At 42.4% G+C, this 25,742-nt stretch overlaps 1 protein-coding gene across 3 annotated transcripts in view; it reads right to left on the minus strand.

Moving 5' to 3' along the window:
• LOC120900111 (26S proteasome regulatory subunit 6A-B-like) overlaps positions 1-24,888 on the minus strand; it is a 70,104-nt gene extending 45,216 nt beyond the window's left edge. Inside the window, exons 1-3 of one of the 3 annotated variants that reach the window (XM_040306716.1) lie at positions 23,498-24,888; positions 23,299-23,420; positions 21,750-21,874 (exon numbers count right to left, since the gene is read on the minus strand). In XM_040306716.1, coding sequence (XP_040162650.1) covers positions 23,501-24,796 — 1,296 coding nt within the window. In that variant the 5' untranslated portion in view covers positions 24,797-24,888 and the 3' untranslated portion in view covers positions 21,750-21,874; positions 23,299-23,420; positions 23,498-23,500. Of the gene's footprint in view, positions 1-21,749; positions 21,875-23,298; positions 23,421-23,493 lie in introns of those variants that run through there. The other 2 variants (XM_040306714.1, XM_040306715.1) reach the window with 2 other exon arrangements.
• Between the last annotated feature and the right edge of the window lie 854 nt (positions 24,889-25,742).

Raw genomic sequence — 25,742 nt, forward strand, 5'->3', positions numbered from 1 at the left:
GGGAGGCGAGCCAGCAATAGCCATAAAAAAAATCAAAATAACCACTAATATTTTAAATTGTAGCATTTTAAAATCATGGATATCCTACCGGGTTTTTTTTTTAGGTCAAATAATATTTAGACAAAGGATCACGCCACAGAACTTTCAAGGCGTATCTTGAATGACAAAAATTGACAATGTTGTGTTAGTATTCGAATGAATGACTGCTTTTGGCATATGAAAAACTAAAGTACAGGCAGACCTCAAGTACACCCTCTCTTAGTTGCAGTAAAAGTACACAGTAAGATTCAAACCCAACATTAATTTTAAATACAGTAAATTCTCTCTAAGGAAAATCTTCAAGGGACCGTCAGTTTAGGGAAATATTCTTGTTGAAGAAAAAATTATAAAATATTGCTATCCAAAAAAACATGCCATCCTTTGACCAATATTTTTATAAACTATCATCCAAAAATTCACCTTAGAGAATTTCGGCTGCCAAATAGCATATTCGCTTTAGGGAGGATATTCGCTTTAGGGAGATATTCATCTTTAAGAGACATAAAATGTATGGAATATGAAGAGACTGTATCGTAGAGAGATTTCACTTTATATAGCTGTTCTTACCACCTGTCAAAAGATAACAAGCAAAGCTTCGTGACATCGACCAATTAGTGAATAGTTTAAGTTCCGGTGAAAGAAGGATAGCTTAAACTGTTTGATTTCTCCGAGACATAGAAAAAAATATTTTTCAGTACATGCCAGACAGATCCTTTACCATTAAACTACCTATAAATTGCTTGCTTGTTTCGACAGGGCTGTTATATCTAATAAAAATATGACGAAGTTGGCCTTGCGATTTATTATCTATTTTCTTTGACATATGGAGACTGAAACTGGGGCCCTTTCCGTTTTAAATTCTTAGGCTGAAATTTCAGCCTGTCAGCTGTTTGCATTGTATAGCAGATTTTGAGCAGTTATCTAAGTCGGTATAATGTCGGTGGGCTTATCCCAAGGTCTATGAATTTAGAAGGCTGATTTTTATCGCTTCTGTTTCTGAATAAAGATTTTAAGAGTGTTTTGTGTATTCGTCAAGCCTCCAGAAAGCTTGTTTGAGCAAAAGTTTTCACCCGTCCTGTCAAAAAGTGATGTTCGAATTTGGTTATAAAAAACATGCTATGAGACCACCTGGACTACATACACTTCGACTATATATTCCATCACCTGATCTATTTAATGCACCTTGGGATAAATGTAAACATCACCTTGTTTAGCCATATTTCGACCAGGTACTCGAATCTAATTCTAGCTTTGAGGCTAGAATAATCTAGACTGAAAATTGCAGGCTAGTTTTGTGTGTAATTTTGTATGGAGTGTTTACATTATTTCAGCCTCCAACTGTCAAATTACATTAAAAAAACTGACTAGAATCATGAAGGGCCACAATATCAGGTTCTGTCATCGCAAATAAACTAAATTATTGAAAGCTCACCTGTATTAATACAAGAAAATGTAGGTTAATTCCGCAACACGAATACGTTTCTTGGCAATTATAATTCAATTTTAAAAAAATATGCAAAACCGCACAAAAATTCAAACTAATCAGGTACGAAAATTCAAAATAATCAACTACCATTCACGGCGTTTGTTTGTAAAATTAACTAAGCGTCTTTCAACAATCCAAACAAAGAACGCACGATGAATAACGACCTAACTACGTTATAATGTCCTGGGGCAACAAAATCCCCTTCATTATTTGTTTCATTTGAGAGCGCCCCCCAGAATGCATCCTTTTTCACAAAATTTTACAGCAGTATAATTTATGAGCTATGTTTTTTGTTGGCCTCTTCGCTCGCTCTGTGCAATATAATAAAAAGCAACATAATTTAAACCAGACCTAACTAGATTAATATCGCCAGTCTTTTTCCCCCCGTCTCGGTTTCACTACTGCCCCCGTTCAAATGTCACACTAACCTCTTCCCCCGTGCATGCGGCGTGTGGGTCATTTCCGGTTTCACCCCAAACACACACACACACACCTTCGCACACAACCAACATAAACAGGACCCATAGCGTTCTTGCCATAAGGAGCGAGGGTTAAAAAAACACTCCCACCTCTCTACCGCCGTTAGTGAATACCCACTCATTTTGTTAATGCACTTGCGATCGTATCTTTTCGGTGCAGCAGTCGCCCGCTGCACCGGGCAGGGTGTGTGCATAACGCAGGGCCAGTGGTGTTTTGCAGATTCGCTGCAGTCTCGGCGACCCTGTGTTCGCGTTTCCGACTTCCGGCACACAAATGCATTGCCGATGGTGGCCGATGTAATCAGCGACGGTTACCACAGTGAGGTGCATTGCGTCTTAATGCGCTAACCAAATGGGGGGAAAGGGAATCGGGCCAAAGAAAACGGGTGCATAGTTGGTGCCCGACCTCAGTTCAAAGGTAAAAGAGAGCTGGATTATTTGTAGCTTGTAACAAAAAATATGGAAACATTTTGCATGCACATAAAATTACAACTCAGCATATTCAGCAAAGGTAGGGGGAAGGGATATGCCTCGAACGTTACAACCATGCCGCGTAAAATAGGCACTACAGCAAAGAAGAGGAGAAAAAAACAGTTGCGATAGGAGCTACTTGCCCCCGTCAATACGCTTGTCCAATGGACCATCACGACATACGCTTACACATTTGTGCTTGTAATAAGGCTATTATTTAGGGGTTAATTATGTTATAATTGCAATCGAATGGTGCCAATTTTGAGCGGTAATTATTGAGCCCAACCACCCCTGTTGTATTGAGGCGGGAAAACAAACGGCGCACTTGCATGCATCCCCTCTTTTATTAAAACTAATTTCGCTTGTTTTGGCCGCCAGTCAGGAGAATGCACGGTGTGTCACCACCACACCTGGAGGAGAATAGTGCATAAAATGTGCCACTGTACTCATTTTATTAGGCTATTCAATAGATTGGCACAGCGCGTTGTGCGCGAACGCTTCCATCCCGCAGCGAAGCAACACTAATTGGGAACGGGGCAAGGTTCGTTCAATCTCGAACCACGAAACGGCCGGCGGAACGGAGCACGTTGAGGCTAGAAAGCGATAGGATAATGCAACGATAACACTTCAAACAAGATGACTTTTTGCTGGCGCGATTTCGGCAAATGCGTAGTCGTGATTGAGTGATTTAAGCGGAATTGCAGCTTAATTTGAATCAGTGTTGGCGGCTTCTCCAAAGGACAAATCTTTCGTAGAATTTGTCGAGCTTGGTACCGCTAATCTGTTACAAAGCCTTTGATGTGTTTTGGAATAGATCGAGCTGTTACTTTGAATTTGAGCTACTCAATTTCTGCAGGTGATGAAAATTTGTCCGTGGTAAACAAATTTGAAAATATTATTTTGATTTTAAAGTTTGTTAAATGTCAGGTGCTTGGAAAGAACAGATAATAACACGAATAAACGCGTCACGACCAACACTATTTCAAAAACCGAATAGCAACCAAATTGAGTTCTTAACCCCAAAACCAGTAAAAACTATTTACAGGAGTATGCGTATCAAGTAGATCATTAGGCCATCAGGCCTATTCTTCTCTTGCAGTCGAGTCATCTCAACGTCATCACATTGAAGTTCATGTTCATGAGTCGAGATCAGAATAGAATAAATCTGAATCTGCTGATTCGAGTTCGAGGCCGCACAGAACAACTAAGTCGTTATTAAATATTTCAGGACCTCGAAGTTTGAAGCAACACCTGTCTGCTGGTTTTCCTACTGTTTATCAAGCTATTTGAACTGCCAATCCTCCTATAACAGGGCTCCTATACAGCGCTTTCCGAGTCAATTTCTAATGTTTATAACATTTTTCATTGGTAGCGAGATGTTTTTTCAAAATCTGTCAAATATTTTATTTGCATCACAAACATTGTTCGAAGTTCGAAGTATATTCAATCTATTCCATCACAAACTTATGCATATGCCGCAGCATGAACTACTCTGTATTCTTGCAGTACCAATGGGATGTGATGGCCGTTACCCCTAGTAATTTGATTCAACAAGAATTTTGACTAGTCTAGTCCCGGCCGGTAGAAGGCCCTGTAGAGTATAGCGGGTTCCAGCGAATTCTGGAGTGTCTGCAAACTTCGAGTTAAACTTAATCTTTAGATTAACTCGTTTTGAGTAGATAGGTTATTTTTCTTTACGTGCTCCAGCTGTTCAACACAAGACTTAAAACATCGTATAAGTCCTGAGATTCCAAAATGCACATTGTACATAATGGTTGCCTGTCATTGTAGCTGTCTATGACTATATCAGTTAATATCAGTAAGCCAACATCCTTTTAGTGATTAAGACAGATCTAGAACAATACAGGGTTTCTCACGATTTATTAGTTGGTTCCCATCAATTTTTGGTAGGTTCCCATATTTTTTTGGTGCGTTTCCGCGATTTTTGGCCGTTTCCCAGAATTTTTTGGTCCAACTGTATTGATATCCAATCGGAAAATACCAATAAATTATGGGAACGAACCAAAAATCTATGGGATACAATCAAAACATGCTATGATATCCACAAAGTTGTTAATTACGCATTGCTATAAGCTGATACGACTAAAATGCATTTATTAGGTCTTGAATAATATCATTTTAGTCAATGATACTACCATCTTCCCCCACAAAACATTCTGAAGAAAAACATATTGCTAGAAGTTATACATTTCTAATTGTAAAATTCCATGTTTAAGAACAATCTGTTCGCGAATTACTCAGCAAATGCCTAGTTCAGACATTAGCATGTCTCAATTCCATGATATCTATATAAGTTGAATTTTCTATTTTTCAGTAGAGTTTAGGAATTATAGGAATTAGATTGCAGGTAATTTAGAAATTAATCGGATAATGTAATGTACATAACTAGCTATTCAATAAGATTTTATGCCAGTTTTGGTAGTACTCGAATCCACAAATTGAACCTCACCATCACCATGTATCCTCTAATAAAACATCAACTCGACGTCGAGCTACATCAATTGCACGAAGAGAATACGTCTGACTAATATTTCATCAAAAAGTTATATAATTCTTCATCAGGTAATGTTCAAACACTTTCAATGCGCTAAAATTCATATCAAATTCACAACTCTTTCAATCGGCTTTGCTGAGATAGTAAATTATATGCACAGCTTAATAAGCTTACCTTTTTCCGTTTTGTCCTGATGTTCCGGCGAATTTCAATATAGGCTAAACCACATTCAGCTTGCTGGTTGGTAACGGGCAGTTATGACCATTTAATTTTCCCGCTAAAAACCACTTGCAACACACTATTACACACAGACAACGAGAGTTTTTGGTAACAGATACACACGCACACTCTAAACCAATTAATGCTTGGTTGAATTTTTTTTTTTCTCGCAACAAGACAAATCACTCAAATTCCAGTAATCTTAAGTTTTATCCTGCTTGCGAGGATATTTGAATGCTCGATCAGTTGTTGTTTGAATGATTTTTGAAGTCAACACACTATTACACTACGCCGAACTACACCGCAACTATTCTTTCAATGATTTTCGGAGAGTTTACTGCATTTGGACGGCTTTACATTCCACGGAAATCCACTCGCGATTCTACGTAACTTCTGCAACCCCCCGCGCTTTGCACTGTTTGTTGCCCGCGTCTCGCCTGTCGCTTGTTGGAAAAGCTGTTTATGAGTTTTCACGACGTTTTATCGTAAACACGGCATATTACAACACACGGCTGCTGGTTCGATGGTGGTAGTGTGGTTTGCGGTCACAGCACACAAGCAGCACAGATGATTTCACTAGCAAAAGGGAGAGATGCCGATGGATCATTACACACACAGACAATGGCGCCGAGAAGTGAGAGTGTTTTCCACCGTGCCCGTACGGTACCGTATAAAGGGAGGCAGAGCAAGTACAAGCGCACACAGACACACACACCGAAAGGGCTACAATTTACTCCCTGGCATAACACATCGAACACATTCACTAAAACCACCACACTACCACGGACAGCGAGCGCATGGTTCCGGAGCAGCACTCACGCCAAATTGTTGTTGCTGTTGCTGTTGCTCGTGGTGCGTGAGAAAGGTTCTCACGTGCGGCCACACTAAAACGTGGCAGGGAGATGAGAGGCAGCGGCGGGACGGGACTTTCACCGCGTTTGACAGTGTGCGTAGCGCACTAGTTTGGGTGGCAGACTCTGGCTGCGTACAAAGGTTTTCCGCTTCACACACCAACGGGACAGACGCGACAAAGCGTGGCGGGGTCGGGACCGGGCTGGTGTAAAGGACACAAACAAACACACTGAACACTCACCACCCAGCGTTATACGATGTACGGGGCAAGCAGGCGCACCACGACACGTGAGCGACACACGACGGCGACCTTTCACCCTCCCGCGTCACCCTTTTCGTGGGACTGTTTTTTTTTGTTTTATTCACGAGCCACTGCGTTCACGCACGGACTGGGTACGAACCTGGAGGAACCTTTTGCACCACAGGTTTTATCGGCTGGAACGCGCGTGCTGGACGACTGTGACGGTGTACAACCGTGGCGGACACGTTCGGTGTGCGATTTGGATGGTGGGGAAGTAGGGTTAACGCGGGCAAACGCAAAACACAAGAACACTGAAAGCGGAGAGCACAACTAACAGCAGGCAAACAGTAGCACGAGCAGAGCGAAAAGGTACCCGCCGATGGATGGTCGATCCTTTCCGAGATACACGCACACACACACACACCCGCACACACTCGCACACGCAAGGAGCTGTCAAAAACGGGCGGCACAACCGTGTGTGAGTGAGCAGCTAGCAGGTGAGCTGCGTGAGTGTCCTCGCCATGGTTGATTGCGGGGACGAAACGGAAGCATTTAGCCGAGACAAATGCGTTTAGCGAAGACACACACCTTTTCCTGAAGGTGGCAGGTGGCTGTGACAGAATTTTGGACAGAGAGGCATGTGGTTTGCATCAAATTTTCGATATCAGGCGATCGAAAGAAGACAACAAATGATTAGACGTAATTGAATGTTTGAGGTAAGGTATACAGGTAAGGTTTCATCTCAAGATAAATTAATTATAACGGTTACTTTAGTTCAAAACTGAAACGTCACCACCACACGATGACGTCACTAATAGCGGTGCTATAAATCGTTGAGTTCTACTCATTTAGCTTCCAGAGTGTCATTATGAAGTCTAACACTTGTTTTACTTTTTATACATTAGTAAAACATCATTTTTACATTATTGGTATTAATTCTTTACAGAATAGAACAATTCTCGGTGCAAAGTTTGCACGAAACGTCAGAGTTGAAACAAGCGAGTTGCTACTACTGCGCATGCCCCGCAGCCGTGAATCATTCGATGAGTGTACCAGCGACGGAAATGTTGGGAACATTGCTCTATTCCCATCGACTGACATTGGGAGTTCGGTCTGCCCGGAAACTGAGAGCTGTGTATTTCAATGACGTCACACATGTACTAAACCAGGAAACTGAAGCCGGGAAAACGCACCATTGAGCTGTACTAAAAGGATGCTCACGTGGTGCACCGGAAGATACTGTACCTTGGTTGTTTATTTGTATTGCAGAATTATTCGTTGAAAATAAACCATTCTTGTATCTTTGTACTTCTTTTTGTTCTTGATATGATACCTACGACATTTATTTTTTTGGTTAAGTGATGTGTCTCTAACATATAAAAAAAAATTGAATACTGAGAATCTAGATACGACGACATTGCCAATGTATCCTCATGCTAGGTTTCGACGCATTCGCAGGCTAATGTCAAACAATTTTTGTGACATGATCTCGAATTTGGTAATGATTCGAGAAGATTTTTTTTTATTTTCATGTTTCTACAAGCCAACTTCCGAAGCCGCCACAGACACACCAACGAAACCATCTGCCTTGCAGAATTTGTCGGAGAAAAATGAACTATCTTCCCCACCCTCCGGAGTGAACGTGTTAAGAGATGCGGTACAGAAATAAAATAAAATCCAACTAGCGCAATCACATTGACCATAAAACCCGAGCAGTTCGGGTTATGTTTATTTCCTCCTGGTTCGTGCGGCAAACTCAATCCGGCAACCAGTTCCGACAACTCCACTGGGGAGGTAAACCGACGGGACGGGACAGTGCCAGACCATCGGACCCATTTCTATGGTAATTTGATGGCGTGAGGAGAAGAAGAAGTAAAAACGTCACACTTTCTTTTCTACTCCACATCAAATGGTTCTGGGTGAATGTGAACAAAATACCCCAAAATTTTAAGCGCACTGCCAATGTCCAGAGAGCAAGTACTCAAGTGTATGCGTGCGTCATACCCGGAGCAGCGAATGGTTCTATTGAACCCGCATCTACCGGTGCGCCCTGTGTTCGATTCAGATCATTCATCCGGGGGACACAATCCCTGAACGTGCCGAAGACGTCCACCGGGCGGATTGAAGTCGGTACTTCATTTTACGCCTTCCGGGCGTTCCATCTCTCCCTCTCGAGTGTGTTTGTTTACTCATCAAGCGAACCACGGGTAAAATCAGAGGTTGGCATCATACAAGCACAGCTTCTGTGACACACACACATACACACAGAGTCGACAACCGAATTTGTTTCCTTAGTATAGTTTTAGTGCAGGATGAGTGTTCTGTTGTCGGCACACGACCAAGAAGATCGTCTAGGTTTACGATCTTGTGCGGAGGCAACTCCAGAAAGTGGAACCAAAAGAAAAGCCAAACCTTCTTACCATGAACCACACTTCCTACTAGACGTATGCCTAACCGTATCCCACCGTAGAAAAGTCATTTTTGGCCCATTCTACCGGAACCGTTTCCCCACATCTACAGAGCATTCATTGGATTCTTGATTTGGCCCTTGACTTCCCCTTACCAAGCATCGAAGCATTGGTTCGCTCAAGAACAAATGCAAAGGATACACACGGATAGAACTGAGGTACTAAACACACACACACACACACAACACACATGTCATTTGCCGGTCGTGCCTTTTTATTGTTTCACCTTCCCCCATACCTCTACAATCCCACCTTCCCCGTCTTCCACCATTCGTATTTATTCGGTTTTATTTTCTCAAACATAAATTTTTCATCAGCTTGTGCAAACACACACACACACACACACACACACACACTCCTGCTAGAAGCGGATTTCAGGTTAGCATTCCAAGTGTTTTGCGTGTGCAACAACTTCCCGAAACTCATCCATGGCAGCAACCAAAAAACCAACCAGGAGCATTAAACCAAGGGACCACCCTACAATGCTGGCATACACGCCCGCCCGCACCTACCGAAAGGGACACGAGTACACAACAAACAACAACCAGGTCCCGTGTTTCCTCGTTTAGTTTCCCCTCGGACCCCCGTGCACACACGTTTAGGGGGGTTAGGTTTGTGAGATGAGTGCAGTGACAAGTATTTTTTCGTGTTTCTCTCCTCCTTCACCGCCAGGGCGCCTCGTCAAAGCGGAACATAATTGAGCGTTGCGGCAAAACACAACCGACAAGGGGGAAAACATACACACGGCCCGAAAAGGACATCGGCGGGGCGTTGTGATGATGAAAGCGCACGGAGCGGGAAGGATGGGTGGGTATCCTGATTATCTCATTTTCCCTCCAGCGCTACTACCATCGGTAACGTATGCTCGGTCTGTGGCTTGTTCAGTGCTGCAAGGGAGTGGTGACGATGGTCCGACGCAGAGTTCGCCGTTCCCTACAATCTCACACCCTCACGGATGAGTGGCATTCAAGCGCGCGCGCGAGAGAAAGATTCAGATGCATTCAAGCACAACAATTGAAAGGTTAAGTACTAGGCATTGGTGTGATTTAAATCAAGATTTCATGAAAGGTGTGAGGGTTTAAATAGTTAAATCGGTTAATTTTACATGAGAATAATATGAGACCCAAAGATGAAAGACTTTTTTTTATTTAAAAGAGACAATAAATGGCTGAATTATAGCATCAAACAAGGATGTTTGGTCATTCTACAACATGACTTGACAAAATGCCCGTCATCGATTCGAGCTCTATATGTACCGAGCCCCCATACGTTGAAGAGCCTGCTCTTAGTACACCAACAAATCACAGAAATAAAAGCCAAGCTGTTAGAAACTAACAAAGAAACCGAATTTTTTAGGCTTAGGCGTGGTGCCAAAAAATTAGTTTTTATTTTATGCGTTTTGTGGCTTGTTGTCTCGGCGAGTTCGTTTTACTGAAAAGGGCCGAAACTGCCGTTCGTTCCCTATTTAAACTATTTTTGTCCTATCCGCGATGCGCTTGGCTGACAGTTCGGCGGAACCCTACAACGGTTACAACACAAGCTTATTAGTTACTTAGGAAGATCCAGATCGCCGAAGATTGTTGTTTCAAAATCAGAAAAAGAAGAATATTTTTAACAGATTTTTCCGTACAAATCATCACATTCAGCCATTCTAAACACGCATCAAAGCATGTATCAAATCAAAGAAATTCCTGAAGGTAACAACATAGTTCAATGTTGTTCACTTTTATTTGAACCTCTTCACAAGAATAATTAACAAATTGAGCTCATGGACTACATGGCGTCTGGATCATTTTTGATAACAGTTCAAATTTCAAAATTGAATCCGGAATAGAATTTTTACTGAAGCTTATAAAAAATGATCTATGTTTTTATCTCTATTTTTTGCACAAAAAGGATCGCAAAACAAATTTGCTGCATTTTTAATATATTTCTTACTCCTTCTTTTCTGCCGATCCCTTTTAAACAGGTTCTATATTAGGTGAATTTCATGTGACCAAAAGGAAGACTAAGCAGTAAGCATGAATCAGTTTGAGCCCTTCCCAAATCTAGAGGGGGATTAAATCTACAGACTCCTAAATCACAGCTACCATCATTAATAACGATCAGATACTTCAAAGAACAACATCCAGAACTATATCCAAAACACAAAATCCCATAGATATTCATTTGTTTTTCTTCCTTTTCTTCTCTAACACAACAACCGTTGTCGGTCAAGGCCTGTCTATATCACTAGTGGGCATGGCTTTCAGTGACTTATCGATTTACCCATAGCAGGATAGTCAGTCCTACGTATGGGGGCACGGTCCATTTGAGGCTTGAACCGATGACGGGCACGATGTTAAGTCGTGCGAGTTCACGACTCTACCGCGAGATCGGCCAGATATTCAATTAGTCACCATGTCTGGAAAATTTAACCATAGAATGTGCATATCTAACAGAACGCATGATAGAAAAACCAACAGAATGTGAAATACAAAAAACGATGACAAACTTTCTTCATTCTCCATTAACTGCAAAAAAAACACATGTCCAGAATTGAAATGGTACAACGTATGGCGAAATATTCATTCTAATCAACTCAGCTCAAAACAAAGAACCTTATACTATTAACTCAATCAATAACATAATTTAACATAATTACAAATCGGTTATCAATCCAAATTGCTCTTTATGTGAAATTACTGAAACAATAGAACACAAATTAAAGAATTGCAAAAAAATTAAAGCCTATTGGCAATTGTTGTTAGAAACATCATGAGTCTTTTCATAAACTACTTCTAATTAAAAGAAAATAATGAAATTAAAATAATTACGAATGAAACACATTAAAAATTAAGATACGCTAGAGAATAGTTGATAAGCAGAATTACAATACACTGATATGTATTATTTTAAAAAAAAGAAGCTTGAGTTTAATCAGAGGCTATTGAGGATCACACTTTTAAACAGCATGTCAATCCTTAGCTCAAACTATTTTTTCGGCTCTGAGGTGTTCTCAACACGCTTTTTGTACTGAAACTGTTATATGTTAACAAAGACAAACGACAGAAAAAGACAAGACGAATAGAGAAAGTAATACAAATAAGAGAAAGTAATACAAATAAATAAAACTGCATATTAATGAGGACTACAAAGCACGACAATTACAGAATTCAATAAAAATAGGAAATTCAATACATTCCTAACGCCCTAGCAACCGGCATCATGACAGAGCATCCTAATAAATAACATGCCCCCCACATAAACACAATAAGATTATTACGATCCGCCCGTCCTAGCCCGCCACACAATCTCACGATGACGAGCCAAAAGTACGCACGACTTCCTGTTATAATTCCGATAAGTTAATTAATACCTCATTCCCACGCTGTTGCGCACGCCAACATCAAACCCGGAAAAAGGCACAACTGTCCAACCAACCTGTCACCCATTTAACGCACTCGGCTCCCGGGTCACCTGGGGAAGAATAATTATTTCCTTCCGTGCGGATGCAAACGCTCAGCGAGCGACAGTGAGCCGGAGCAGCAGCAGGCTTCCCTCCAACACCTCTATGGATAGGATTTGGTCTTAACTTTTAATTACAAAACTTTAGCTCCAAACTCCTTCCCACAAACTCTAGCAAATTCCCCCGCCCAGGGGGATGTGTCATGCAGTAAGCGAATGGACAAGACAATCTCAGGTGGGAAAAGCGTACCTTTTTACGTATGCAATCGTTGGCGCGTTGGGATTGTGTGTGCTATGGGAATTTTCATTACCGTGAATGACATTTCCATATCAAGCAGGCCACAGGAAAAGGGCAGCAAAAGGCAAACCCTGTCCACTGTTGCTAAGTGAGTTACTTCGTGTAAACCGCGTACCAAGAAAGTCAGTTTTCCCTAGAATCGGACATGATTTGGATAGGATTTCGCTAAATGTTTCATCTCAAGATAACGAAGAAAAATGTGTTGCCCAGTTGTAATGGTAAGCCAGCTGTGGAAGCTTTCTTTTTTCCCTATTTTTTAGATAGAAAATCGCGTTCGGTCCAAATCTTTCCTAATCATCTCAAATCACCCCAAAAAGCTTTTCCTACACCCACAAAAAATCACCCACCAATATCCCAAAGTATCCTTCCCATTTAAATCCATGTTTCGGTTGCGTTTTGCTAATGTTATGATAAACTGCAAAATGATCCATTTTGCCTCCACTCGAGAGCACGGGGAGGTTGTGTTAGTGGTGTATTGCCTGAGCTTGCAAATCCTCGCGTAACTTTGCTGCGGAAACACGATTAATCTTCTGTTTTTTTTTTTTCGTGCGCCTCGTCCCGCCCAATCAGCCAGTTCCGGCCAGCATTCGCATTCCTGTACTGATGCTGCTGCGGTCCCGCTGACAAATTGGATGTGTACGGAATTGAAAATCATTTAAAATGAAACCAAGCCCTAGCAGTAAGCGCAGCGGAACGCGCCTTTTTTGCACGCAACATCGAGCGCAGTCGAGAAGCAGAGCGGTGGAAAGAAGAGGAAAAAAAAACAGCACACGATCCGCTTCATATTTTATTCATGGCGCGCAAGTGGTAAAAATTTGGTACTTTTTTCATATTACTACTTGCCGGAGATGCTTTTTGACTGCCACTTACTACACACAGGCTAGGACTACCCTTAGTGTTACAACAACACCAACAAGAACGGGGAAAGGGCACGATGTAATACGAACGAGAAAAAAAAACGGCGGAGAAAAACCCGCCCATTCTATGGATGGGATGAACACCAAATTATGCTTAGTCTATTCGCTGCGCTGGAGAAGGTCGAAAAAATAGACTGCTTTTTTTTCTTTCTCCTTGCCAACAACAGTCGTGTCCTTGCTGGGCCAAGGAAGTGGCAGTGCGTTATTGGTGCCAAGCAGCAAAAAAAACAGGCAGCACACTGTGGCGTTGACAAAAGTGATGCCCAATTTGCATTTCGTTACCGGATAATCTTTCACACATATCATTCACCAGCCGCTGACCCGCAAAAGGGCCAAATAAATTCATATAGCGTACAGAAACCGTAGCCATTGCAGGCATAATGTGACATTAATAACAATTACATCGAACTGATGTGCAGTATTGCTCGATTAAGGATACTCTGGGGATGGTGGTGGCTCATTGTGTTTCTTCGCTTCGCAAGGACTGATGAGCTTTCTGGATAGCACGTACACACATTGAATTCTCATTTCATGTTTGGGAAATCAAAGAAGGTAACGGCTTACAGGATTTTCCAAGCCACTTTCGAATGTGCAACATCATTATTCACCAGTCTTGCAGGGGTTTCCGAGTCAAGATGTTTTTCAACAGCTGTCAAATGGTGTATTTGCATCAAAATACTCTTCAATTCTTGAACATGATTTTCAGCACTCCATACACATACAAACACCACCACCAACCACACCGTGTAAAAAATCATGTGGAAGACCTGAAACATTATTGTGATGTAAATACAACATTTGACAGCTGTTGAAAAACATCTTAACTTTCTTGAACCCCTGTAAGACTCCGTCCGAATCATTTAGAGTTTCTCAGCTTTAACTATTCTCAGCTTTATAAGTATCTGGTGTTAAGATTAGAAATGGGAAGACGAACGAATCTGATAAGTAAAATTCGTTTTAATGAAAATAAATAAACAAATTCAAAATATTCTTAAACCGATTTTTGAAATCGTCTGATTTCAGGCATCATATTTACTTGTTTCTATTTATACAAGACTTATGATGACGTGTCTGGGATCGTCTGTTAGCTAATAATTTCGCGGCCAGTACACCTTTCCTTACTTGATAAGGTCCACTAAGAATCTGAAATATATCCAACATATGAAGCGCCTGCGGTTAGGCAACACGAAGGAAATATTTGCCTTTTAACACAAGCCAGACATCAAATTCAAATCAATCCACTCTCGGTGTCAATATTATTCGGTATAAAATATAGGTATAATACCAGAAAAAAGTTCACATACTGCGGTATTGATCATTCCTTTTGTAATTATTTCATGGCATTCGTTTTTTTCCGATTTTAATTATTACATGCCATAAAATGTTCGTAAACGAAAAAACGTATTAACCAACCTTCTATTCAACAGAGGTTGACTTGTTTATCGACCATTGAAGGAGAAAGTGCTAACACGTAGACTAATTATTCAAAAGTAAATCATTCCGTTTGACCGGTAGCTATGATATAAAACCTAGTTCCAAATTCTGGAACGTAGAATATTGCAAGCAACTTTTCCTCTTTTTCTATTTATCAAAGAGATGAAAGAGGGGTGTCTAGAGACAATGCTCCATGATGCTTCTATTAAATGATTCATTGTTGTTGATTTTCTTTAGACCGATTTCAATTTATTTGAATTTATACGTTCAATATTTTGGTTTGTATGTAGACAAATAATTCAATTTAAATGTAATCTTAATTATCTTTATGAACGGTTTTCCGCCTTCTTTTATTGCATAAAAACAAACTAGAAATATGTTTTAGAAGATGAATGATAACTTCATTGCACCCCAGGAACTGCAAATGAACTTTGAAAATCAGATTTAAGAAACGCAGACACACAAAATATCGTGTCGCAAAGCATAATTCTTTCAATAACATCATTCCATTTCCTGTACATTTAAACGAGATTATTTTCATATAAAAAACACTGAAGGAAAAATCACTTGTATCACCTTCTCCAGCTAGAATTGAAATCATAAATAGAAACCCCTTTTATAAATACAGCTGCTAATGATAGGTGAAACGCGGAAGATAATCTCCCCCGACTCCCTCGCGTCTCGAAGCGCTAACTCAATCGGTTCTTGGCCATGATTCGACTCATTTGCCACTATAAATCAAACCATTTCCACGGTACATTAGCGAATGGAATGTTGGCTGTGCCAGGTAGCATCGCTTTTTAGCGCAGCCAAGAAGAGCTGCAGTATGTGTGTGTGTGTCTGTGTGTTTGTAAATATTTTCTCACCGGCTGGTTGTTCAAAAATCCGGCCATAAATAATTCTGTTCCGGCAGAGCAGGCAAACGAAAAACGACGGAACAGTGCGTTCCTGTTGCGTTCGGAAACAGGTGCGCTTGGGGATAAGGCGCAACCAAAGGCCAAACTAAAGGCATTTCACAATTTTAACGAACGAAAAAAAAAGTACAAAACTCATCGCATTTTTTTGCGTTCGGGAATGGGTTACACAAACTAATGATTTAATTTAACGCTGCCAGCACACCAATGCCAGAGCTGGGGTCTGTTGAAATTCAGGCAAAGGTTTATCATAACGTTTGCGTTTTTATCTCACTGTTTGGTGACCTTAGTCGCCCCGTTTGCCCGTTTTCGGATTAAATTATATCACTGCATTTTAATAAATCATTGCCATAAGCTTCCCGGCTTCTTACGAGCCGTTTAAGCCGCACGCAACGACGTCCTTCTGATTGTACATAAAAACTTTGAACGATTTTTGAAGCACGCTTTATACAAAAAAAAACCCGCATCCAACACTACAATACATCACAACCGCGGCAGCGGAACACAGTGATTGGAGCGAGAAAAATTAGCTTACAAAAAGATACTCTCGCAACAGGGTTCCATAAATTTGCCAGCTTTAAGGCGTCCGGAAGTCCCCCCTCCGGTCCAGTTTGCCGTTGCTGCTAATCGAATGACGCGGCTAAAGGGAAACGAGACACTTTTCGCTATTTTTGGCACTCAAGGCAGAGTACAACCAGTTTCTATTTGAATTTTCGCATTAGCAGTAGGATTCTTGGGCTCTTAATTTTTCTAACCAGAAAACATCTTACCAAGCCAACGGAACGGTCTCCCAAAATTCTCATTATCCAGCTTCCTCCGTGCTAACGTGAATCAATAAATTCCAACTAATTTTCTTCAGCAAACCAACCGACCATCATCTCCCCTTGCCAACGCGTTTCACGCTTTGTCGGATGCACTTTGACTTCAACCGCAAAAGTCAAGCATTTGTCACCGGGTGCAAAAGTACTCTCGAATGTCCCATATACTACCGAAGTAGCCCAAAAAAAAAACCACTGCCTGGCCATCAATAAACCATCCCGGCGATGCAAAACGGCGGTGGCGATTTCTCTTTTTACTCACCGTTTTTTCTACTATTCCCGTCCCTTCGTCACACTTGTAAAGAGCAGCGCAGTAGAAGACTAGGAATGAGCAAACCATGTCGTGCATGCTGCAAGCGCAAAGAAAATCGGAAGTCACTTGAAACCACCGCAGGGCCTCGTAAATGAACCACTTTGTAGCCTTTCACTGTACGTTGGCCCGTTGCCAGCGATGAGTGAGTGAGGGTTTTTTTTGTATCTGTATGTGTGTGTGTGTGCATATTCACCGTGCTTAACTAGCCAGAAACAGTAGAGCCGTTACCGGAGAGCATTGCAGCAGCTCAGTTTTTAGAACCTTAGGGCACACGATCATTCGATTCCCGTTTTACCTCCCGCTTCTAACTTTATCCAGGCGACAGAAAGAATCGCAGAAGAGGGGAAAAAACATATTGGAGCACATCCCAAGAACCACTAGAAACTGGAACATTAAAAGATCCCAACTTCCAAACGGTTGCTGCGTTGCCGGTGGCGTACACGGCACGGCCAGCACACACCGATGAAATCGGGAGGTAGTTCACAACTGTTTAATTGTTTTGTCGAAAGCACTCACGGGAATTGGATGACACTGTGGTGATTATTTTCCAATGGCCATCCCCGCTCCCAGCGCTACTGGGGAAAAGTGGGGAGTGGACAATCCATTTTAAACGGAATGGGTAACACTGGTAACAGAGTTTGAGATGTTGAGTACATACATATCTCGCTTTATAGAAAAGAGGAGAGAGAAAAAAACTTGCAAACATGATGAATAATTCAGCAGAGAATTGTGCCAAATGATGTGTTAATGTTAACGGCACACCATTTTCAGGGTGAATTGAACAGCCTTTATCGCGAAGAATACATCTCGTTTGGAGTCTAAATTGTTCTCGACAGCAAAAGAGTTTGTGTTTTTTCCCTGCTCTTTTTCCTCCGTTATTGTGCCACCAATCTCAGCATCTCGGTACCGGTCACACAAATCGAGCAACATTCGCACGTACCACTTTGAAACTACCCTTGATTTATGTGCCCAGTTATGATTGATTGAATTTTTATTTTCCTCTCTCCCCTATTCTCCCCCAGCGGCCCGGGGAGGGTTTAGGATGCGCCGTTAGGACGTTGTCGCACTGCAGAGCTTTACTGCTTCGGTGTTGGATATCTTACTGCCAACGGGGGAGACGGGCTCGACTACCACAGCAAATACACACCCACCCACCCATCATCGGCAATCGTATTCGTCCTCACCACCATCATTATGCCTCATCGCCGTCATCATCGTCGGCGTGGTCGAACGATCCCGTAAGGGATCTCTTTACTAGCACACACACACACACACACACACACACACACACGCAAGTAGTGCTGCTGCTGGCAAGCATATGGACCGTAAATCATACACCAAACCATGAACAACAATAGTAAAAAAAATGAAAACATTATTAGTATTATTGCACTCAAACATGGAGTCACTGGTTGATGCACCATCGTCGCAACGAAAAAAATCTGCAAACATACTTTTTTTGGCAAATTTTAAGAAGATTTTCATGAAAATTCTTCTCCCGAAACTAAGACACACATGTACATCAGGCAGCAAAGCATCAAGACTTCTGTCTTAAGACACCTCCCAGCTTTTGCGTCACGTCAAACAGCGCAAAAGACGTAACATCCAAATCATGTCCAAGCGCAAAGGCAATATCATTATCCTTACGGACCAAAACCCAGCAAAAAGGGACCGGTCACCAGAGAATTCGGTCGGCAGAAAAGCAAATGTTACGTACATTGCCATCATCATCATCATCCACCTCCTCCTTGCCATACATCTCTATGTCCTGCCTTTGGGATTGAGTGCACCGAAATGGGAGCATCATAAACGTGTACACATGCATGCACATCACTTGCTCTGATTTATTATGCAGTCGATATTTCTCCATCTGCCACAGCTAGAGGATATCTTTCGGGTACTAAGATAAGAAGTGCCCAAAAAGACGGGTACAAAAGACCAATACAAAAAAAAATACACATACAAGCTCCCTTATGGTGGACAAATATTGCTTTGATCAGGATTGGTCGGGTGTGTGTTAAGGGATCGCGCAAAGCCTTTTGGGGCAGAGTAGCAAATGATGCTACTTAGACGAAGTAAACAATCCAAAATGCAGCAAGTAAATAGTGTCTCGGAGGAATTAGAACATCAAATTTAATTTCTAAGTTCGTTTTAAGGCACGTTAAAGTTACATCTGTACTTAACAAAGTTACTCACATATTTTGAAGAAATCATCAAGAACCAAAAATTTGGAACTACAAGATTTATAAACAAGATGGCCTTTTTTGTGCTAATAAAAGTATAAATTAAAGATCTTCAAACTAGAACTACAAAGCAATATTCAACATGTTTATGCTTCAGATAGTTAAATCCTAAACGCACACATTGGAACAACTTAAAACAAATGAGTAGAAATATTCTTGAAAAAGGTTTCAGATCTTTTCGCAGGAACATCCATATACTTTACCAATCCCATAAACAGGAATTTCATTACAACATTAGTTTGATGTATCTTCAACTACTCAAACTCTCCTATTCCTGATTGTCATATAATAAAATAGTACCCAAATTCCATACATATTGCACAGTACAACTCTGGCTCAAAGCGGGATTACAACGTCCAAGCCCACAAATCATCATATCATTGTCCTAATAGATCGCTAAAATCAAAATACTGCAGGCACATAAATTGACCACCACCACATCGCTTCAGGCTCACAATATCCTTAAACATGCGCCATTAGGAGAACGCATGGTTCGCTTGGTTCCTTCCTTTTTTATTTGCCACTCTGCAATGTCGGCAAACACGCACTGAATATACAAAACCCGGCCATTCGGCGCGACACATACGCGCAAATTGTGACACTAAATGGATTGTTTATGGTCCTAACGTGATTAGCCTGAAACTACACCTTTTTCCCAAAAAAAAAACCTTCCGGATCCATTACGAAGGCCCGCTACCGCTGACCCTCTAATGTTTGATGGGCGCCGCTGCCGTTTTGATGAACCTGCAGTGAAGATGAACCAACGGATAATTCCACTGGTCTTCATCGTGTTTCTTTTTTATTTTATTGCAAACCGATCTTAATCCAGTGTGTCGTTGGAAGGCGGTCGTAAAACTCTGCACACTTCTTTAACGGTATGTATTTGCAGACGTTGAACGATACGTTTCCTAGCCATCAAGCCGGGCCTCCCCGGCAGGTCATTTCCCAGTGGACACCGGCAGGAATTACGACCCGAACCTAATCCATTCCCCGGCACCTGGAATGATTTCCCCTCTATTACGCCACCCTTGCAACCCTCCGCCCCGCGGCAGTACGTGTGCTTGTCTCGGGGCTATGCACAGGATTCTGAAGCCGTGAATGCAGTTGTATTTTGTTCCGTTTTTAATAACTTAACCCATATGAACAAGTTGCTCGTCCGGCAGAGTCCGGACCAACACTCTGGAGAGGGACACTCTTGTCTCACCAATAAAACCAAGCTACCAACAGAGCAGTACATGGTGTTACTACTAGTAAAGAGAGCTCACTCGCTAGCAAAGCAGCTTCTCAGCAATTGGCAACACCATAACTCCTCGGCCGGACGACCTGCAGCGGCTGCATACACGGCGAGTGTGTCGTAAAACGTGCCAACAACTCAACTTGCATCACACACACAGGGCATCGTCGTTTCGACTACCTGTTTTCTCACCGCTGCAGCCAACACAGCAAACCTGCTTATTATATATCGCTGGTTCGGTTTCGTCGTCATAAAAATGGACCAACCAACCAGCCGTGGGGGGAGTGGTAAGGACATCAGAGTTCGAAAGGTGAATGCATAAAAGTGGCAGGACAAAATTACACACGTTTCGGGATTATTTCTTCCTGGTCGCTAAAAACGACGTCTAAACACGTAAAACATAAGTAACGAGAGATTTACTAACGCCACCGTCTTTTGCCACCCGGTTACTTTTCTGGACCGCGATGAACATCATCATGAGCGGAGAAGTCTTAGCCGAATTTTCCTGTACTTTTTTCTCACCAGGAACACCAACCCCAGCAGTTTATGATGGCGTACGCGCGGGCACACGAAAGTCCACGAGCCGTGAAGGTACGAAGAATCGAAATGGACGGGTCGAAATAAAGGTAACGCCCGGGCATTAAAGACGGAAAGTAATTTATGAAGGTGCAATAAAAACTTACAAAAATCATAACATCCAAAGCATCTTCCCCGGTGGTGGCTGCTGGTGGGATGTAAAAGAGGGACGAACCCGACGGAAGAAAAAAAAACACACACACATCCAATATCCGAAGTGTCGTAGAGGGTCGTATAATGGTGCAGGAACGAACATGTTGCCGCATCAAGCATCCTATTCCAATTTCCCGACGCTTCATTCATTCCTCCCCCAAAACATTGTTGCCCATTCCCACACAGCGTTTGCTGTCGAATGGAAAGTCAATGAAGAGGGCGTCGTGTTTAACCTGCCCATATGAAAAAAGAAGCAAAGAGGAAAAGCGTACATATGTTGCGGAAAATGATGGAATTAGTGGCAGCAATTGAGACATCGGAAACGTGCAAAGGTAGTAAAATGACACGCCAAAGATGAAATGGCATAGAAGGAAGATGAAAAAAACGCAACGCAAGTGAGAAAATTCGGCTCACTCTCGCGCATCTTTGCCCGGGAGTAACCAGTGTTCCTAACATACGAGAAGATTCCTCCGGTCCTAGGGTGGATATAGCAGAAACAACCCTACTGGACACCAATCTCACCCTCTGTTGGTCCCTGGAAGAAAGTGTGGCCGCCCTCACCATCCGAACGGTAAGGCGAAAGGCAATAAATTCAAATCCATGAATTAAAAATTCAATAAAAACCTATGTGAACACACCAAATACGTTGCCGTGCGGTCCCGCTGCTGCGGTTAAGGGTTACGACCAAGAAACACGTGTTCCCGGCGGCGAAACGACTGCTACCGCTATTCCAATGCTTTCCTTCCAGTATCCAAAGCTGGGGGAGAGGGAGAGGGAAAGAAAGCGATTGAATATGTATAAGAAAGCTGATCGAATTTCTGGTTGTGCAGTGGTGGTATTTTAGTTTTTCCACTTTTTTTCAATGTATTCCCCCCTTTTTTTTGCTTGATTTGCAAATGCTACAACAGCACGTGGCAATGCCCAGTGGTGTTGGATTACGCAATAAAGACATCAAGATGACGCGAGGGAAAGGGTAGATAGTTCTATTTCCGCTTACATTTATTCGTGGTTGAACCAATCAAGTTATTAAGATTGTCTTTTGTGGACAGAAAAAATAGGATTTTTATTTTTTACATTATTTTTCATGCATCCTCCTTCATACCGTACCCGGAATATTGAGAGTATCGTAATGTAATATCATACGAGGACATTTCAATCCAATCAATTCGGATAAGCCCGATCATGCAGGGCTGCATTGTGAACAAACCACAATATCAGTCAGATAAACATTCAGTTATCTAGAATACCGCTTATCTGCACTAAAACGGCTGTAAGACACCCTTCAGGATACTTAAGGTTTTAAGTCTTAGAAAATAAAAGAGGCAAAAGACGTCAGTAGGCTCAAAGTATGTATAGGAAACATCTTTTGAATGATGACACCTGAAGTTGTCACCAAATGCTATGTTTTTGTGTGAAAATTTCAATAAAATAATATTGTTTGTTCATACAACCTGTAGTGCCAATCGACTTAAAACAAGTTGATTGAACGGCTTCTTCAGTAGAGGTAAAATGACAAAAACAATATCACAATGTATTGCCACAATACGCACAAGAATCCGGCAATATGTCCTTTTTTGAAGTTTAAAATACAGAAATGTCCCAATCTTATGGTGAGACAGAAGACGGTGCGTGTCCCAAAAATCGAAGGACTATCAATTGGGACTTTATAATGGTTTGGCAAGCAACGAATATTACGTGAGCGAGAGGGTCATGCTAAGATCATAAGCAGCAAGCAACTTCAGACACATTAAAAACTTGGTTTAGGGTCTAGTTACCAGAGCAAAGCCATCTTAGGATATTTAGAGCACGCTTGCATAACGCTTAACATTTGCGGTTCTTCTCTAGCTGGTTGCACATCTTTGGATATCCCTCGGCCAGTTCTCCAAACTCGATCAAAGCGGGAACAATCGAAGCGGTAGCCAAACATTACATGTTGTACGCATTACTGAACAGGAAAGTTTTGAGATGAATTAAAGCAATCGTTGAATCTAGGTAACTATTGTTAAAACAAAATGGTTTCCTGTCAAAAAAAACAGTTCCATCGTATGACCACACTAAAATATAAAATACTGGGAAAATTTAATCCGCAATGTTCAAGCTAAGACTACAAAAACAATACATATCCACACATGTAAGACACAACAAACGAACAACTGGACGATGACAAACAAACAAACTTACCCTACCCTCGGTGCAAAATTTTCGCAATTCGTTTTCGCAACGAAACATGCGAATGGTTTCAGATGTTTCTTCTAGTTCATAACTAATAAAATAAGTTCACAGGAATCCAATTATTATTCTGGCTGCAAATGAAACAAAAAAAAGGAAAACAGCAGAAGTTAGGAAAATTGCAGCAATATCGGAACAGACACACACACACACTCTACGCAAAGTAGTTCAGAGCGGCCTTCTTCTTCGCCTGCACCTCCAGGATGGCCTCCATGAAATCTTCGTGCGCAACCTCCACCGCCGAACGGCGCAACGCAATCATGCCAGCCTCCACGCAGACCGCCTTACACTGGGCACCGTTGAAACCGTCCGTCGAGCGAGCCAACTCCTCGTAGTTCACCTCCCCGCTCACGTTCATCCGGCGCGAATGGATCTGCATGATGCGGGCCCGCGCCACATCGTTCGGGTGGGGAAATTCAATCTTCCGATCGAGCCGCCCAGACCGTAGCATCGCTGGATCGAGTATGTCCACCCGGTTGGTCGCCCCAATCACCTTGACGTCGGCCGACGAGCTGAACCCGTCCAGCTGATTCAGCAGCTCCAGCATGGTGCGCTGCACCTCCCGGTCGCCGGCCTTGGTCGAATCGAACCGCTTCGTACCGATCGCGTCCAGCTCGTCGATGAACAGGATGGTGGGCGCTTTTTCCTTCGCCAGCGCGAACGCATCCCGCACCAGCTTGGCCCCATCGCCGATGAACATCTGCACCAGCTGCGGGCCGGCCAGCTTGATGAAGGTCGCCTTCGTCTGGGCGGCACAGGCCCGGGCCAGCAACGTTTTGCCCGTGCCCGGTGGCCCGTACATCAGCACGCCCTTCGGTGGCTGAATGCCGATACGCTCGAACTTTGCCTTGTGCGTCAGCGGCAGCACGATCGCTTCCATCAGCTCCGCTATCTGGGTGTCCAGTCCACCGATATCGATGTACTGCTCCGTGGGCCGCTCGATCACCTCCATCGCCTTCACCCGCGGATCGAGCTCCGGCGGCAGCTTGTCCATAATTAGGTACGCGTCCTTGTTCAGCCCAACCAAATCTCCCGGCTTCAGCGCTTCCGGTTCGACGAGCCCAATCATGGGCAGGAAAAACGTTTGCCGGGTGGAGGTTTTGATGATCGCGCTTTTACACTTCCGCTGCGAATCCTGCAGCAGCATCGCGTCCTCCTGCTCCTTCTCCTCCACGAGCGGATCCATGTCGAGCACCTCCATGACGGTCGCCACCAGATGGGGCAAACGTTTGTGCAGCTTGATATGCTCGGCGTTCGTTTTTACCTTCCCGGTCAACGTTTTCAGATCCATGACAGGAGACACAAGCAAATCCTTCAACGCTTTGATCTCGTTGTTTAACCCGTTCGTGCGTCGAATTAACTCCTCCGTACTCCAACCTAGGAACGTTTCTTCAACCGCTTTCTCGATGGAATCTTCCCGCAAATGCGATTCTATCTGGTTTTCGGCCATTATACTAACCAACTACAAGCACACGACAATATGAGCACGACCGTACACTTCCAGAACTTGGCGACGAATGTAATGATTACGCAACTTTTTCACCGACGCGCACGAACAAAGTGAACTTTGATGACACACTTTTCTGAGTGACCCGTTGGCAACACTGCACGATGACAGAAGCGGAATTGCAGGGGTCGCTTCTTTGAATTTGATATTGGAGCGTTTTTAAAAAATAAAAAAAAGTGTTTACGAATGTTTCCAAATCTCAACTGAGATGCATTCTTCAAATAAAATCATGTCACACAAGTATTCAAATCCATACTAATTTTAGTAAGCGGTCCTTGTTATCTGCTAATTACTATGATTGCTAAATTTGTGCCTTAAAACAACTGCTGCAAGGAATGATTCGTTCACCAGTAGCAGGTTCAGTTAGAAAATCGGAGTACAGGCGTCCCCCGAGTTACGACCTCCTCGAGTTACGACGATTCGCAGATACGACGATTTTGATTTTGACAGTTAAAAGTTGTCATTGAGAAGAAATTAATGTATTTTTTGAATTTCTAGGCTGATAACCGTTATACACACATTTCCAAAGATTCCACAACTCCCCGGTCTTGAATATCTATATTATGTAAACGGCTTTTGGAGAAAAATTAATACATTATAGTACATTACTTTAAATAAAGTACACAATTTCATAGATTCCGACTGTTCAATTTCAGTTATAAACTTTATATTCACAGATATTCGACATACGACCAGTGTTGCGAACGGTGACGTTCATCGACATAAAATTGTAAACATTCATTCGATTTGAAGCTTCCCATTCCCATCTCTCTCTGTCATTTGACATTCCCGTCAAAAAATGTCATTTGACATGAAGACATTTTCAAGATACATTCATTTGACATTCGCCAACTTGTATGAATCGTGAACTGTGTCGTATTGCAAACGG

Source organism: Anopheles arabiensis, chromosome 3, assembly GCF_016920715.1.
Source record: "Anopheles arabiensis isolate DONGOLA chromosome 3, AaraD3, whole genome shotgun sequence".
NCBI lineage: Eukaryota > Metazoa > Arthropoda > Insecta > Diptera > Culicidae > Anopheles > Anopheles arabiensis.